Consider the following 18,933-nt stretch of genomic DNA (forward strand, 5'->3'; position numbering starts at 1 on the left):
TGTGATGGAAAGGAGGCAATATGGACAATCACAATACATTAGTCAGTGCCTTGTATTAACTTTATCTACAATGATAAATGCCATTTGCTGAAGTGAGAGAACCTCTTTAAGCCTTGTGTAAATTTCAAACACTTCAGAATACCCCTCAGATTTATATATTTTTTTAATAGCCCTTTTATACAAAAGTCTCGTGGGGTTTAACAGTATAATTACCCAAAGTCTCCCATTTATCCTCTGTATTACTATATTACAGTAGCTGCTCCCAGTCTATGCTATGACTTCAACACAGGAAATTGGCCTTCTTAAGGCCCCCTGCACACTAATGTGTGCTTCCCGTTGCCGTATTGCGGACCGCATTTGCAGATCCGCAATACACGGGCGCCGTTCCGTGGGCATTCTGCATCACGGATGCACACTCACTTCAATAGGTCCGCAAATCCGGAGATGCGGAATGGTGCGGAACAGAAGAACGGAACGGAACCCTATGTGGAAGCACTATGGAGTGCTTCTGTGGGTTTTTTTCCCATACTTCTGTTCCGCAAAAAGATAGAACATGTCCTATCTTTTTGCGGAACGGCCAGATCGCGGACCCATTAAAGTGAAGGATCCGCAATCCGCTGCAGCTGCCCCACGGACTGTGTTTGTGCATTGTGGCCCGCATTTTGCGGCCCACAGCATGACCACGGGGTGCACACGTTCGTGTGCAGGGAGCCTTAAAATTAAGTGTTTTTTCCCTCCTGGACACAGTTTGTTTTTTTACAATTCAGAAGGAATATATCTTGTGCATATTGCTGTCAATGGTTTCGTGAACAGTGACAAGCCCTGCATTGTTAAAAAGTGAATTCACTTAATTCTGGAGGTTTTGTGCTATCAGAGCTATACCCTACTGTAAATTAATTGCTCCCTTATTTTGAGATCATCAACATAGCCATTTATTGACTTCTAACCTGATCTGGTCCGCAGGAGTACGAGGAAAGGTTTGCTCGTCTGAAGGCGGAATATGAAGCGGAGCAGAAGTCTCGAGCTCGGTTAGAAGAGGACATCAATAACTTGCGGAACTCGTACAGTCAGCAGCTGGCTGATAGGGAGCAAGATCTGCAAAGGAAATCAGGTGACGGTCACTACTTACAGACGTCTACTTCCCTACTCCATCATTAGGATACAACATCGCTGTTTGATCAGAGGGTCCGACTACTGGACCCTCTACCAAGTTCTAGTATGAAGAAGCCATACCACTAGGTAGAGTGCCGCATCTAATTCATATTTTTTTTTACTCTGCTCCTGTGTCAGTCCTGATCAGTCATGATGCTGAAATACCAACTCAGCTTCATTCATGTAACCAGGCACTGTGCAGAGAAAAAGCCAAAAAAGTGTTAACCCTATCAATAGAGGCACATTGCAGCCTTAGGCCTCATGCACACGGCCGTTGTTTTGGCCTGCATCCAAGCCGCCGTTTTGGCGGCTCGGATGCAGACCCATTCACTTCAATGGGGCCACAAAAGATGCGGACAGCACTCCGTGTGCTATCCGTATCCGTTGCTCTGTTCCGTGGCCCGCTAAAAAAATATAACATGTCCTATTCTTGTCCGCGCTTTGCAGACAAGAATAGGCATTTATATTAAAGGCTGACCGTGTCGTTCCGCAAATTCTGGACCGCAAAACACACCACGGTCGTGTGCATGAGGCCTTATATTGTTGAATGAGAAGTTCCGCAGCTTTCTAATATACTTCAGGGGTCATTTTCGACTCCGGTCTTGATATCTCCTATAGCTGGGGGTGTATCCACCGGAGTTATGTAGAGGGGCCACAATCTGCACCAAGAATACGCCTAATATAGGCGTATTTCTGGTTAGTAAATGACCCCCTTTATGTTTCAGTTTCTCACCATACTGAAGATCTCTGCTTGCTGTCAGTGACTTGGAAGATTGCTTATATCCATAGCCTGAAAACCGTCCTGGCCTAGCCCTGCTTCCATATGTGGATTTGTCGCAGTGGATCAGTGTAGACAGCCTACTGTGAGCGAAGCACTTCGGCTGAACAGAGTTCATGTTGATAGGTTTTAGCTGCACTGATACATTTTAGCAAACCCTCAGCTGTGAGCAGGACTAACCTCTAGATGTAAACGGTCATCGTGATTGTGAAGGAGTGAATGAACACTGCACATAGATCAGACTGTACCGTGGGTATGATTAAGAAATATTCACATCTATGGTGACAAATTGATGGGGTCAGACCAATGCAAACCTGTTCCATCCGTTAACACATTTCTAATAGATCCGATTGTGTTTATTGTAGTCGATCGGCTCCTTTTTTTAGCACTGATACAATACAGCATCATGGAAGCCACTAAACATGTATGACATGGAGTGTACTTTATTCACAGAAGCCAGCGTTATTGGTCCAGATGTGGCCGCTGGTGCCTCGGCAGATGGGTCTGAAAATCAGGTAGGTATAATGACTTGTCATCCTATGCATTCCACCTCGTATAACTGTACAGTGTAAACCTAGCCTTTGGCTGGTTTCACACGAGCGAGTGTCACGCTCCGGACTCGCAGTGCAGCTCCCGTCCTGAACTTCCAGCACTGCCATAGCATGTTGATTTATGATGCTATGTAACCATCTAAGGTCTGGCATCTATTGGTATACATAGTGTTATCCAATACATTCCAGACCTCTAAGGGTTACATAGCATCATAAATCAATAAAATGCTGTGCGACCTGTCAGTACGGGAGCTGCACTGCGAGTCTGGAGCGTGACACTCGCTCGTCTGAAAGCGGCCTTTATGTGAGGAATACTGGGAATCTACACACATAGCAGTTAACATGTGGTTAGAAATGCATCGGAAAAACCACAATGGAGTTTGAAGCGGTTGCGTTTTTTTTTGCAGGTTAAAAGTGTTGAATAAATGGCTTTCACCTGTAAAACAAAAAAATTTAACCGCATTGACGCCACATCAGTTTCTGCACCCTCTAAATATACCCTCTGCTGACATATACCCTTCAGAAAGGTCAAATCTACTACGGACGGCACATTTGGGGAAGATTTATGAATTTCTTTACAACACAAGGGTGGCATAAAAAGTTGTACATATTTGTGCTGTAGTTTGCAACTTTTTACACTTTTTGATACTTTTCAAAATTGGCAAGAAAAGTGGGCGTGCGTAACCTCCTATTGCTCGACAGTAGAGATGAGCGAATTTCTGGTTATGAAATTCGTTCACCCTTCGTTTACTGGTAAAAGGTGAATTGCGTTATGGATTCCGTTACCACGGACCATAATGCAATTCTATGACAGAATGCATAACGGAAACTGGACGGATCCATTATGCGGCCCATAGACTTCTATTATGACGGAATGCCTCTAAAGGCATTCCGTTATGCATTCTGTCATAGAATTGCGTTATGGTCCGTGGTAACGAAATCCATGACGCAATTAACCTTTTACCAGTAAACGAAGCGTCAACGAATTTCATAACCAGAAATTCGCTCATCTCTAGATGATGTTTTAATATATGCAAATGAGCCTCTAGGAGCAACGGGGGCGTTACCATTACTCCTAGAGGCTCTGCTGTCTCTGCAACTGCCGTGTCCTCTGAGCCAGGCATGATGACATTTTCACTGCCTGGTCCTATTAATCAAAGTAGAGAGGGTGCGGCATTTGCATAGAGAGCAGAGCCCTCTGCATTTTCATGCATATTTGGAAACAAATGCGCACAAAACTCGGAAATGCTGCGGATTTCAAATACTGACGGAAATTATACGCCCATGTGAATAGCTCTATTCATTAATATTAGCAGTGGATTTCGGTACATAAAATCCGTCCCAAATATGGATTGCCAATCCTCTCATGTGAAAGTGGCCTATGGAAACATTCTTAGCACATCGGATCGGCAGAACTTCTAATTCTGTTATGGTTTGTGTTCTTCTTCATAGACAGAAGCACAAGTGGCCGTACATCTCCGCAGCATAACAAGAGAAAACCTGGGGGTGGACTCTGCGTCAACTACGCTCATCCCTCCACAGGAGGCCACACGGTCTGTCACCCCCCAGCAAGTCCTCGCCAGGTGAGAGAGCGACTCCTAGAAATTTCAAACCCAACAGCCACATTAAAAACTGTGATAAAAAAAAATCACCACATCACATTTGCAAAATCACGATTAGGACAGGTTCCCTAAATCGGCTATTTTTGTGGCTGCATTTCTGCAGCAAAAACGTCGCAAAACCTCATGTATTACATGCAATTTTTTGCTGCAGAAAAGCCAGCAGACTTCACTCTCTCCGTTGCAAAGGGTGAAGTTGTCAGTTGAGATCCTCAGCATAAATTGACACGCTAAAGATTTCAGATCCGCACCATAGGTCCAGTTTTTTTGTTTGCAGCCTTTGGATGAGAATTTAGAAATTCTCACCCACTTTGCTGCTATTGTACATTGCTGCGGATTTGCCGCATGAAAATCCCCAGATAATCTGTAACAGGTAAACTTTGCCTTGGGGTGAATTCAGAGTGTGCGGTTAAGGCCTCATGCACACGACCGTTGTTGTGTCCCGTGTCCGTTGTTCCGTTTTCCGTGATTTTCTGCGGACCCATTGACTTTCAATGGGTCCGTGGAAAACTCAGCTAATGCACCGTTTTGCACTCGCGTGAGAAAAATTGGCATGTTTGGTACCCAAACCCGAACTTCTTTACAGAAGTTCGGGTTTGGGTTAGGTGCTGGGTAGATTGTAATATTTTCCCTTATAACATGGTTATAAGGGAAAATAATAGCATTCTGAATACAGAATGCATAGTGCAATAGCGCTGGAGGGGTTAAAAATAAATAAATAAAAAATTTAACTCACCTTAATCCACTTGCTCGCGCAGCCCGGCTTCTCTTCTGTCTTCTTTTTTGCTGTGTGCAGGAAAAGGACCTGTGGTGACGTCACTCTGGTCATCACATGGTCCATCACCATGGTAAAAGATCATGTGACGGACCATGTGATAACCGGAGTGACGTCACCACAGGTCCTTTTCCTGCACACAGCAAAAAAGTAGACAGAAGAAAAGCCGGGCTGCGCGAGCAAGTGGATTAAGGTTAGTTAAATTTTTTATTTATTTATTTTTAACCCCTCCAGCGCTATTGTACTATGCATTCTGTATTCAGAATGCTATTATTTTCCCTTATAACCATGTTATAAGGGAAAATAATAATGATCGGGTCTCCATCCCGATCGTCTCCTAGCAACCGTGCGTGAGAATCGCACCGCATCCGCACTTGCTTGTGGATGCTTGCGATTTTCACGCAGCCCCATTCACTTCTATGGGGCCTGCGTTGCGTGATAAACGCACAATATAGAGCATGCTGCGATTTTCACGCAACGCATAAGTGATGCGTGAAAATCACCGCTCATGTGCACAGCCCCATAGAAATTAATGGGTCCAGATTCAGTGCGAGTGCAATGTGTTCACCTCTCGCATTGCACCCGCGCGGAATACTAGCCCGTGTGAACTCAGCCAAAAACTGCCTTAGGAAAAAAAATAAACGGGTGGTTTTGAGCTCAGTTGTTTGCACAGGTGAAATACATTTTAATATGTTTTCTGTAACCAAACTTAAAAACATTGGAAATCACATATGGTTTTTACCAAAGCGTTTTGACCACACAATCTGAATAAACCTTTATGGGCCATTTATCATGTGCGTCTGCTTTTTAGAGTGAGATTAGACTGGCGTAGGGGATTAACCGGTCACTATTTAGAACAGTGGGGCACATTTATAGAGCTTGCCTGTTTTTGGCCAAAAAATTAGACTGGCATATTTAATTTGGCTGTCTTTTTTTTTTGCCAAGTATTTATTAAAAGTCGCACAGCTGTTGATGAATTAGACTTGGTGTATTGTTGTCAGTCTGACCTCTGGTGGTTGATTTTCAGTACGTCAGGTTCATATTCACTCAGACTGGTCTAATTTACTTGCACATGAAAAAAGTTTCATCTTTGCGCAGAAAGTAACAATGATCCCATAGAAATGCACGGTATCGCCGCGGCAATCGCGAGAAATCCAACACTGCTGGATTTCTTGCGACTGCTGGGCCAATCCCAATCATTTCTATGGGATCACCGCTACTCAGCGATCCTGGCCATGACAGCTGTCTTGCGACCAGTATCACCATGTAGCCCTAGTCTTAATGCAAAAAAAATAAAAATCGCACTTCACCACTCAAAACAGACTCCAGCCCTGGAGTGGAGTAGAAATTAGACCGTATTTGCGACAAATTCAGGTGGACCTACATAAAATAGGTCAGAAAAAAGTCACAAAAATTAGAAATCTTTTGAATTAGTCAAAAAAAATCTAAACAGTCGAATGGAGCACACTCATCATGATGATTTGCGCCGATTTTGGTCGTATTTCATGTACGCCGAACAGACATTTCTCTTTAGTCGCATTTATTGTTATGATTTCACCTTGTCTAAGATTTTACATGCCATCTGCACATGTTTATTTTTTGCGTCTATTTTGTTGATGGGGCTTAGTGTTTTGTCATTGGCAAAGTGCAATTATGTATTCACTACTTTTTTACGTATGAATGTGATTAGTAAAAGTCGCGCAAAACTCCACCAGCTCTTGGCTGGCGTATGTTGCTTCTCCTAGTTGGATTTTTTGTGACTCGCAAAAATAGGTGTACAATTATACTAGCATGATGCATGTACCCCAATAACCTCCAAAACAGTAACATTTTCAGTAGTAAATGCGACAAAAAAAATAAGACTGTCTAAAACAGCATTTTTGAGACTAAAAACAGGCGCAATTTAAATGTGCCCCCAGTATTTATAAGGAGTCGCACAACAGGTGATGAATGAGGCAATGTGTCTTTGTATTCATCACGGTGCAGGTGGATCATGTGCTATTGGACTACGCGTTGGTCGGCTCCCGAATTAGGTGCAAAAATCCAGCGAGAAAGTTGCATATTAGATATAAAAAGTCCCAGCCATATACACTTTTATATTTACGAAAAAGAGCATGTCTACATCCCAATGCCACTATTTTAATAAAATTGTCGCACAGCCCACCCATGAAGAAGCGTAGATGTTAGACCAAATTTGGGACAAAATCAAGTGGAAAAAAGCGCACTTAGATGAATCAGTTCAAAACATACACACCAAGTAAACCATGCCCCTAAAATCAGTCTAAGGCCTCATGCACACGACCGTTCCGTTTTTTGCGGTCCGCAAATTGCGGATCCGTAAAACACGAAAGCCACCCGTGTGCCTTCCGCAATTTCCGGAACGTAACAGGCGTCCCATTGTAGAAATGCCTATTCTTGTCCTCAAAACGGACAAGAATAGGACATGTTATATTTTTTTTGCGGGGCTACGGAACGGCGCAACGGATGCGGACAGCACACGGAGTGCTGTCGGCATCTTTTGCGGCCCCATTGAAGTGAATGGGTCTGCATCCGAGCCGCCAAAACTGCGGCTCAGATGCGGACCAAAACAACGGCCTAAAGCAATAAATAGTCGAACCAGGAAAAAGAGAAGAAAAACTGGCGCAAAACAAAGAGTAAGGGCTCAAGCACATAACCGGTGGCTGTTTTGCGGATCGCAAAACATGGATACCAGCCGTGTGCATTCCACATTCTGCAGAACGGTACTGCTAGCCCCTAATAGAACAGTCCTATCCTTGTCAGAGTCCTTCAAAAAAAAAAATATAAATGTTTGTGTGCATGAGCCCTAAATGTGGCAAAAACACTGAACATTAGACCAAAAAAGGCACAAACAACGATTATATGTAACTAGAGTAACTGGAATAAATGCTTAGCACTGTGCAGATGATAAATGGCTTCTTAGCTTTGTGGGGATGAGTTTCACAGATCTGAATATAGTGCAGTACCCTAACAACGAGAGGGGGTGTCATTTTAGGTTGCAGATGCTGGAGCAACAGGTTGTCGGAGGTGAACAGGCAAAAAACAAGGACCTGAAGGAAAAACAGAAGCGCAGGAAGAAGTATGCGGATGAGCGCAAAAAGGAACTGATCGCTGCACTGCAAAATGTAGATGAAGACAGCAGCGACCGAATGCTGCTTAATGTTTATGAGTCTATTCAAGAAGAGCTGCAGGCCAAAAGCAAACATCTAGAGAAGATCCAGAAGAAGGTAAGTAATCCATTTATCCTGTTGAGAAACAGCACCAATCCATTGAATGCTACATTGGCGCCCCAGGGGCTCTGTGTGCAAGACTCAGCTATGTGTACGACACCTATAAGCTTGTACGCACCAAGAGGCATCAATTCTAAAAATCTGTCAAAGTTTACCAGTATTGCACTGACACACAGTACAGAAACAGCAGCTGTGAACACTGACAACTAAGGCCTCCAATGGCCCTCGTAATGTGTATTATTTTCTAGTCTCGCATACTGTATCTCCTTCTGTATCACAGCTGAAAGCTGCAGAGATTGAAATTGAAGATCTGCACTCGGAGTTTGAACGAGACAGAGACGACTATCTGGTTACTATACGACGCCAAGAAAGGGACCTGCTCCTCTTCCAGCAGATCCTGGACCAGATCCAGCCCCTGATCAGGAGAGACTGCAATTACAGCAATCTGGATAAAATCAGGAGAGAGGCTTCATGGGATGAGGACAGTAACAGCTGGAAGATCCCCGAAATTCTCATCCAGAAAACCAGTCTCCCCTCAGGTAAATGCCCCAGCGCTCATTCCAGCTATTGTATACTGGTGTATATGAGGCCCAGCACCAGAGTACAAAGCATTATATTATAGAAATAACCTCAATGTTAACTAATTGACAAAAAAAATACCGCCCCCAGATAGAAAGTGCTGCAACTCTCAGCATGCAGTTATGTCTCAGGCAGATACCGTATGTAAGTGATTACAGGTGTGATCTGCTGCCCTATAAAATGGCTCTCAGAGGCTACTGTTGGGCAGCTTACTCTAAGGGTCCATTCACACGTCCGTAAGTGTTTGGCGGATCCGCAAAACACAGACACCAGCAATGTGCTTTCCGCAATTTGCGGACCGCACATCGCCGGCACTATAATAGAAAATGCCTAATCTTGTCTGCAATTGCAGACAAGAATAGGACATGTTCTATTTTTTGGAGGAAACAGAAGCACGGATGCGGAAGTGTGGATCCGCAAATGCGGACGCGGACAGCACATTCCGGCCCCATTGAAAATGAATGGTCTGCACCTGCAGAACGGATGCGGACCCATTTTGCGGACGTGTGAATGGACCCTAAGTGAGAGACCGTTGACTGCTAGACATGCCTGTACAATGCACTCAAAGACATTTTGCCCAGTTGGCAGACTTTGAGAGGGGGACACATTTGAGAAAAGCAGAATGGTGGAGAAGCAGAACTGCCCTCCATATAGGCCATTCTGACATATCTGTTAGACGGTGTTGGGAGCAGTGATTACATGAGAGCACAGACATGTGGCAAACAGGCTCGGAACGGCCCAGCCAGACCACCAGTAGAGAGGATCATTCCCCGACAACCACGAGCAGCTTCCACAGTTTCATTGTCCACCATCCAGACACAGGTGGCGCCTTCACTACACTTCCCTGTCTCTGCCCAGACCATTTCCAGGCGCTTAGCAGAGACCTATTTAGTATCATGGTACCTATTAGTTGTCCTGACGTTCACAGACACCATCCCTTTGTTTGCAGTGGTGTCATGAATGAGAAACTTGGACTGCTATGGCTGAAACCATATCATCTTTAGCAACAAATCCAGCTTCTGTTTGGGATCCAACAATGGTCAGGGTCAATTATGGAGGCCTCTTTTCAATCCTGCCACTGCCCCAACTGCTGGTGTGATGATCTGGGAGCCATTGTATACGACACCTGCTTGGCTGCCCAGTCACCCAAATTTTTGCCAATTGAGCATTTATGGGACCAGCTGGGACACAGCTTCAGCAACCTACAAGTGGACAGGATCTACAGGCCCAGCTGTAACATTTGTGGGCAAATGTGCCGCAGGATCCCATACAAAACCTGTATGCTTCCATGTTCAACCGTATCTCATCTCGTATCCAGGCTAGAGGCTGTATCTCATCTCGTATCCAGGCTAGAGGCTGTATCTCATCTTGTATCCAGGCTAGAGGCTGTATCTCATCTTGTATCCAGGCTAGAGGCTGTATCTCATCTTGTATCCAGGCTAGAGGCTGTATCTCATCTCGTATCCAGGCTAGAAGCTGTATCTCATCCTGTATCCAGGCTAGAGGTGGCACAACAGGGTCCTAGAGCCTCCTTTCAGTTGTACCGTTTCCCCCAATAAACTTCCCCTTTCCTCTGATATTGTAATCACTTCCATACATCACCATTACAGTCACACAGACAAAAACTCCCTCTTGGCACTGTATGTTTTTTGTCAATGAATGTACAAACCGGATTCCAAAAAAGTTGGGACACTAAACAAATTGTGAATAAAAACTGAATGCAATGATGTGGAGATGGCAAATGTCAATATTTTATTTGTAATAGAATGTAGATGACAGATCAAACGCTTAATCCGAGTAAATGGATCATTTTAAAGGAAAAATACGTTGATTCAAATTACAAAGACTTTGCATCTATCATCATCAACTGTGCATAACATCATCCGAAGATTCAGAGAATCTGAAACAATCTCTGCGTAAGGGTCAAGGCCGTAAAACCATACTGGATGCCGGGCCCTTAAACGACACTGCACCACAAACAGGAATGCTACTGTAAAGGAAATCACAGAATGGGCTCAGGAATACTTCCAGAAACCATTGTCAGTGAACACAATCCACCTGTGCCATCCGCCGTTGCCAGCTGAAACTCTACAGTGCAAAGAAGAAGCCATTTCTAAGCAAGATCCACAAGCTCAGGCGTTTTCACTGGACCAGGGATCATTTAAAATGGAGTGTGGCAAAATGGAAGACTGTTCTGTGGTCAGACGAGTCACGATTCAAAGTTCTTTTTGGAAATCTGGGACGCCATGTCATCTGGACCAAAGAGGACAAGGACAACCCAAGTTGTTATCAACGCTCAGTTCAGAAGCCTGCATCTCTGATGGTATGGGGTTGCATGAGTGCGTGTGGCATGGGCAGCTTGCATGTCTGGAAAGGCACCATCAATGCAGAAAAATATATTCAGGTTCTAGAACAACATCTGCTCCCATCCAGACGTCATCTCTTTCAGGGAAGACCCTGCATTTTTCAACAAGATAATGCCAGACCACATTCTGCATCAATCACAACATCATGGCTGCGTAGGAGAAGGATCCGGGTACTGAAATGGCCAGTCTGCAGTCCAGATCTTTCACCTATAGAGAACATTTCTAAACTTGAGAAACTGGTCTCCTCGGTCCCCAGACGTCTGTTGAGTGTTGTAAGAAGAAGGGGAGATGCCACACAGTGGTGAAAATGGCCTTGTCCCAACTTTTTTGGGATTTGTTGACACCATGAAATTCTGATTCAACATATTTTTCCCTTAAAATGGTACATTTTCTCAGTTTAAACTTTTGTTCTGTGATTTATGTTCTATTCTGAATAAAATATTAGAAGTTGGCACCTCCACATCATTGCAATCAGTTTTTATTCACGATTTGTATAGTGTCCCAACTTTTTTGGAATCCGGTTTGTACATGAAGGAGACACACAAGCCTTTATGCCATTGGAAACTGGCGAATGGGCGAGGGTTGTGGTAATAGCTGGCAGGTGGAGAACTTCTCGTCTACTGTGTCTCAGAGCCCAGCATGGTTACCTCATCCTGGTTCCTGCAGTTCCTCACTAGGCCTCATACAGACAGCTATAGCATTCTATTACAGCCACAAATCCTGGCAGTTTTACCACATCACAGATCCCTATGACCCTGTTAGTTTGAGTCATTAGACCAGTGGTCGGGCCAGGATTTGTGGTTGTTATACAGACACTTAAATGCACTTAGCCATCTGAATAAAGCCTAATTGAACAGCCAGATCTCAGTTTAAAGAAGCACTCCCATCGTTTTTCCTGAACCTAAAGTTATCGCTCTCAAAACAGTTCTTACTGTTGCTTTATCCCCGCTACAAGTCTCTTTTCTGGTTTTCCTGTGCTGGTCTGCCATCTTTTTCTACCTTTTCTCTCTCTCTACTATATCCATTAAAGAGGACATTTCACTGGTCCTGACATTACAATATAAGTACCTGGAACTGTAGGGCATGTAAAGGAGATGTCGTCGGCCTTTTTTTTTTTTTTTTTCCTATGGACTGCTCCGTTTCCCCGCTGTGCCCCTCGTTCTGATTTTCTGCCCTGTATGCTAATCCAGACCATCGGTATAGGGAAGAGGAGACGGCCATGTTTCTCTATTAGATATAGCAAGCCTACGTGTACCACATATATCCATCCCTCTGTCTTAGAGGAGCTTACAGTCTACGTTTTATTTCTTCCTTGGACATGGTTATAAGGGAAAATAATAGCATTCTGAATACAGAATGCATAGTAAAATAGCGCTGGAGGGGTTAAAATAAAAATATTAATAATTTAACTCACCTTAGTCCACTTGCTCACGTAGCCGGCATCTCCTTCTGTCTTCATCTTAGCTGTGTGCAGTAACAGGACCTGTGGTGACGTCACTCCGGTCATCACATGATCTGTATTCAGAATGCTATTATTTTCCCTTCTAACCATGTTATAAGGAAAAATAATACAATCTACAGAACACCGATCCCAAGCCCGAACTTCTGTGAAGAAGTTCGGGTTTGGGTACCAAACATGCGCGATTTTTCTCACGCGAGTGCAAAACGCATTACAATGTGGCCTTACTGCAAGGTTGTATTACTGTAATGCACACTTGCCAACGTTTGAGTTGGTAAAATCAGGGCATATAAGCCCCGCCCCCGTAACGCCCTGGACCCGACCAGAAACACCTATTTGTGGGTGGGGTTTGTGTTGACCATGCCCATTTTGGCCCGGGACAGCACAAATTTGCCGGGACGGTCTCTGAAAATCAGGGACAGTCCCGGCGAATTCAGGACAGTTGGCAGCTATGGTAATGGTCGTCGCTGTCTCCCCAGATATAGATTCTCTCCTTACATAAAATTTATAGACAATAACTGTTATTCTTCCTGTGTCTACAGCCCCAGGTCTTCCATCAGCTAAACCAAAGAGGACACCACCAAGTAAGAACGGAGAGCACCACCTGGTACGTCTTCTGTGATGAGCCCCACACGCCTTGTTGTCATGTATAAAGTGTTCCAGAAGCACTCACACTGTTGTATTAATGGTGGGGGGTTTTGGGAGCCTAAAATGTTCCCACTGGAATGGTTGTCAGTGCTTTCCTCTGATGGGTCCGATTCCTGTTGTTGGAACAAAACATTTGACCCATCCCCCATTAATACAAGTGTGTGATTCAAGCCTGTAGTAGGGATTCGTGGCATGATGCATTGTGTGGAGTATTAAAGGGGTATTCCCATCTGAGACAATGTGGGCATATCGCTAGGATATTGGTTCTGTACACCGAGAAAGGAGCAGGGTCCGGCCACCACCAAGCGCTCTCCCCATAGTACTGAATGTGAGCACACCGCCATCGCTCTTATTCATTTCTATGGAGCCGACAGAAATAGCCGAGCCAGCGCTCGGCTATTTTCGGCGGCTCTATAGACATGAATGGAGGTCGGCTGCGCATGCGCAGTGCGCCCTCCACAACTTTCGATTCTCCATTCTCAGTGTAGGTGTGGGTCCCAGCAGAGGGACCCGCACCTATCAGACAATGAGGGCATATCCTAGCGATATGCCCCCCATTGTCTGAGATGGGAAGACCTCTTTAATGTATTGTTGCTATGTGCCTCATGGACTAATACTAATAGGGACTTGGAGTCTGTTCTACACAGTCCGGTCATGCAGCATTGCCGCGTAATAGATTTCTGTTCTAATTGGCTGCAGTGGAAAATAGCATCACATACTCACATAGCAAATATATAATACTTCCAAGAAAGACACATCAAAACCGCAATGGTTTCACTTACAAATATTCACTTTAATCTTCTTGCGAGACATATGACACATAACAGCAACTTACATCTCAACTGCCTTTTCTGGGTGAGAGAGAGAGAGCCCAATTAAGACGCGTTCCCAGCGGTGAGAAAAGTGATGACCGTACTTTATATGCTGACAAATAGCGGATACACCATATAGTGCAGTACTGAACACAGCTGAATTGTTTCCTGCACCAGCACTAGATTATCTATTACTATATCATTATATCAATACGATTGTCTTGTCAGGGGGAAGACCGATACAAAGTCATGCTCCACAAAAGTGACAGTGAAAACCTTGCAAGCAACTACTTCAAGTCCAAGCGCGCCAGCCTAATTCTCAGCGCCGATCCGATGAAGAGCTTGGGTGAGTGGAGCACGTTCTGTACTTGAACGCAGCATTAATGTCATGTGCCCAATCGCTGCCTTCCATAATTTGTGGAACGGCCACATGGATCCACAAAAATACGTGTGCAAGGTCCCATAGAAATGAATGGGTCACTGTGCTATGCGCAAAAAAAGCATGAAGCCTTAAAGGGGATGTTCGGCTTTTATGAAGTGTCCCCAGTGCCCCATGTGTTAAAATCATAAAAGATCATGTACTCATGACGAGTGATGGTCAGTTTGCAGTGTTCGCCAGCGAACACATGCGGGCTGCCATCTTTAGTAAGGTAGACTCACCTGTCCGGCGATGCACAGGTAAGCCCTTACCTGTGCCGGGAGCCGGTCTGAAATCAAATGCGGTCACCGGGAGCAGGCAGTTCCGAGAACAGCCCGATGAAGGCCCCCGGCGGCTGTTCTCTGAACTGCCTGCTCCCGGTGACTGCATTTGATTTCAGACTGGCTCCCTGCACAGGTAAGGGCTTACCTGTGCATCGCCGGACAGGTGAGTCTACCTTACTAAAGATGGCAGCCCGCATGTGTTCCTCTTGATCGCGTAGTTCCCGATCTCTCCTTTACTAGCTGTGGGCTAAATGACCTGTGGTGACGTCAGATCACATGCTCCAATCACATGGTCCATCACCATGGTGATGGAGCATGTGATCTGACATCACCACAGGTCATTTAGCCCACAGCTAGTAAAGGAGAGACCGGGAACTACGCGATCAAGAGGATAAGGTGAGTTAACTTTTTTATTTTTTTAACCCTTCCAGCACTATTATACTGTGCATTCTGTAGTCAGAATGCTATTATTTTCCCTTATAACCATGTTATAAGGGAAAATAATACAGTGAATAGACTGTCACCTAGAACCTATGCGTGAAAATCGCACCGCATCTGCACTTGCTTGCGGATGCTTGCGATTTTCACGCAACCCCATTCACTTCTATGGGGCCTGCGTTGCGTGGATTATCGCACCGCAACGCACAAAGAGGAGCATGCTGCGATTTTCACGCAACGCATAAGTGATGCGTGAAAATCACTACTCATGTGAACAGCTCCATAGAAATGAATGGGTCGGTATTCAGTGCGGGTGCAATGCATTCAACTCACGCATCGCATCCGCGCGGAATACTCGCCCGTGTGAAAGGGGCCTAAGGCTACTTACACACTTGCGGCAGTGTGATCCGGCGAACAGTTCCGTCGTCGGAAATGCCCACCGGATCCGCCAATCTGGATGTGACGGAAAGCATTTGTGAGACGCATCCGGATGCGGATCCGTCTCACAAATGCATTGCAAGAACGAATCCATCTCTCCGCTTGTCATGCTGACAGACGGATCCGTCTTGTATCTTTTTACACATTTTTACCGGTCTGTGCATGCGCAGACCGGAAAGACTGATCCTGCATTCCGGTATTTTGAATGCCGGATCTGGCACTAATACATTCCTATGGGGAAAAATGTCGGATCCGGCATTCAGGCAAGACTTCAGTTTTTTTCGCCGGAGATAAAACCGTAGCATGCTGCAGTTTTATCTTTGTCCTGATCAGTCAAAAAACTGAACTGAAGACGTCCTGATGCCTCCAGAACGGATTACTCTCCATTTAGAATGCATGGGGATATGCCTGATCAGTTCTTTTCTGGTATAGAGCCCCTAGGACGGAACTCTATGCCGGAAATGAAAAACGCTAGTGTGAAAGTACCCTAAAATATTAAGTTTGAATCCCTCCTTTCCCAATTTTACATATAAAAATATATAAACAATAAATAAATAAATAAACATATTACATAGAGCTGCGTCTGAAAAGTCCAAACTATTAAATTATTAAAAAATATCTCCTATGCGGTGAACATTCAACATTTTTTTTGTCACCTTGTCACCCCAAAAAATAGCATAGGACTGTTCTATTATGGGCCGAACGTTTCATAAAATGCGAAATGTACGCAGCTTTTTGTTGGCTTTTTTTTTTTTTTTTTTTGAGCATCGCAATACTTTTTTATGGTGACGAAAGCTAAATCAAAATTTTGGTATCGAAACAACCCTACGCCGATCTGATCGGCGTAGCATTGTCACGATACCAAAATTTTGATTCGGTTTCGATTTGGCGACTAAAAATTTAATTTGGCTCCTACATTTTTCAGTTCAGGAGCCAATAGCTACTAGGTATTTTTTTTTGTTGGAGCACTTGAGATGGATTTTTCTGAGACTGTCGCGTCGCAGTATGTCGCATGTCACAGTGCGACATTATTGACTTTCATTATAAAAACTGTCGCGCGACATTGGTGCGACAAATGTTGCAGTGTAGTTGTGCCCTATCTGTCGCGCAACAAATTTTGTCGTGTAGACCTAGCCTTAATGAATTGCCCACCGACATGGACAAGATTAGGTCGGTCAGTGAGTCTGCATTTTGATTATGCATAACACTGACATAATGCTGTCAGTGCTATCCAATATATTCTAAGGGTTACATAACATCATAAATCAATATAATGCTATGCTACCCGTCAGTGCTGGGAGGTCAGGACGGGAGCTGCCACATACTCCTGCTGTGAGTCCAGTGTGTGTAACTCGCTCGTTTAAAAGGGGCCTATATGTTTTGAACTAGACCACACGGCCAGCCATACACGAGATTAAAGTTAGCCCATTTCAGGTGACAATCAGCCTTTTTCAGCTGTCGATCAGTGGCAGACGCCAGAATTCTGTCAAAAGAAATTGTGATCGGCCCGGTTGGAAAATTTCAGCAGTTGTCGGCTATAATTATATGTGTACGACATGATCGCCAAATCTGGCTGATTGTTTGCCATTGTACTAGACCAAGGTATCTTTTTTATTTTATTTTGTGACTCCCTGGGCGGCCAGTTTAATCTGGCATGTTGCTAATAGGATACAATACTACCTCAGCTCTGCTGTTTAGTTGAGAAAAAAAGTGAGTGCAGATGAGCTTCCTATCGGGTCTATTTACATAGTGCGGTCATTATTTTTGTAATGCAAATAACATATGACTGCAACATGTGAACAGATCCAAGGGAATAAAAAAATCAGGGATCGTGCACAGTTTTTACAGCGCTTTGACCACAGCTGTATTTTACCTACACGCCAATGTAATTTCTCGTTGTCTCCCCCTGCAGCTCTGCACAGCAATTCTCCAGCCTACAGCTCTCCGCTCAACACATCCCCTTCCATCTTGTCTGCCAGTCTCAACTCTGTGTCCCCAGTTCAGTCCCTGGATGCGCCCCTCCCCCGACCATTTCGACTAGAGTCCCTGGAGATTCCCGTCTCGTCTGCCAAAACCAAGCGCAAGAAAAGCAAAAGCCATGGACATCCAGAGGCTTTCTGAACATTTAGGGGCGACTTGCTGATCTGCAACCCACACAAACACCAAAAGAGAATGAATGTATGGAACCATGAGATGCTTCTGCACTGCCTGGACTCGTTCCCATTGTGAAGCACGGCATATAATAGTTGGGGAGGGGAGAATCTGGTTTAGCATTGAGCTTCATAAAGGACAATGTGAATTACGACACATTCTGCATGTGATAAGTACATTACGATTTTATGTAATATTGCATGGTTGAAGGAAGCCTGCGATTTGATGTGCAATTTTCTGTGACAGAGGGGAAACCTTTCATTGCAGAAAATTGCAATCACATGCAGTTTTTTTTCTATGGTAGAAAAAAAAAGCAATTTACAGTAATCACAAAAAAAATCTAACATGATATAATGCGACCCTATAGAAATGCATTCTAGGTGTTGTATCGTGGACATGCTTGTACCAGTCGTGCGTGATATATACACCATAAATCATCCTGTTTCTAACCACACCAGGTCAGAAATAAACATGGAGCAGACGACGGGTCGACAGAAGCCAATCACATTCATGCTTTTATTTTTGAAAAACGAAGGCCGGAATCTGAATGGTTGACTGGACTCAAAAACAAATTAAAGTGTAATATCTCGTCTAGCAGAGCCTCACAGCTTATATCGACTTTGTAACTACTTTACTGTATGTTTACTGCTTATGGGTGTGTTTGTGTTACTAAGGGCTCATGCCCATGAACGTGCCGTGTTTTGTGGTCTGTAAATTGCGGATTCACAAAACACGGATGCCGCCCATAATAGAAGGGGCCGTCCATAATAGAAATGCCTATTCTTGTCCGCAAAACGAAAGAAAGAATAGTACGTTCTTTTTTTTTTTTGCGCCCCCTCAGAAGGGAGCAACGTATGCGGACAGCGGCCCCATTGAAGTAAACGGGTCCGCATCCGAGCCGCAAAAAATTTGAATTTGTCTTAACGGTAATTCTATTTCCATGAAATCACCTTGACGGCGTGCACAAGGAGATTGACCCCTGACCTCTGTAGGGGCTGGAACAGAGAAAGGTTAAATTGCCCCCTCCTACCACCATTCCCCAGCTCAAAATTACTAAAGAGCAAGAACATGGCAAATACATAAATGTAGTGCAAAAAAAATAGAAGTACAGTTCTTGAATGGTATTACGTCATAGCAAAAGGGACTCTTAATGGCAAATAAAGTAAAGAGAAGGGATTAATGTGCCTTTATAGTGATTTCATGGACACGGAATTACC

The 18,933-nt window shown here is 44.3% G+C and overlaps 1 protein-coding gene across 3 annotated transcripts in view; it reads left to right on the top strand.

Annotated features, from left to right (window-relative positions):
• Positions 1-18,468, top strand: part of KIF17 (kinesin family member 17) — a 29,604-nt gene extending 11,136 nt beyond the window's left edge. For all 3 annotated transcript variants that reach the window (XM_044278587.1, XM_044278586.1, XM_044278588.1), the window contains exons 8-15: positions 964-1,111; positions 2,384-2,445; positions 3,934-4,064; positions 7,889-8,120; positions 8,404-8,662; positions 13,070-13,134; positions 14,216-14,333; positions 17,478-18,468. In XM_044278587.1, the coding sequence (XP_044134522.1) occupies positions 964-1,111; positions 2,384-2,445; positions 3,934-4,064; positions 7,889-8,120; positions 8,404-8,662; positions 13,070-13,134; positions 14,216-14,333; positions 17,478-17,686 (1,224 nt within the window). In that variant the 3' untranslated portion in view covers positions 17,687-18,468. The remainder of the gene's footprint in view (positions 1-963; positions 1,112-2,383; positions 2,446-3,933; positions 4,065-7,888; positions 8,121-8,403; positions 8,663-13,069; positions 13,135-14,215; positions 14,334-17,477) is intronic.
• The last annotated feature ends 465 nt before the right edge of the window (positions 18,469-18,933 follow it).

Source organism: Bufo gargarizans, chromosome 2 (genome assembly GCF_014858855.1).
Source record: "Bufo gargarizans isolate SCDJY-AF-19 chromosome 2, ASM1485885v1, whole genome shotgun sequence".
Taxonomy (NCBI): domain Eukaryota; kingdom Metazoa; phylum Chordata; class Amphibia; order Anura; family Bufonidae; genus Bufo; species Bufo gargarizans.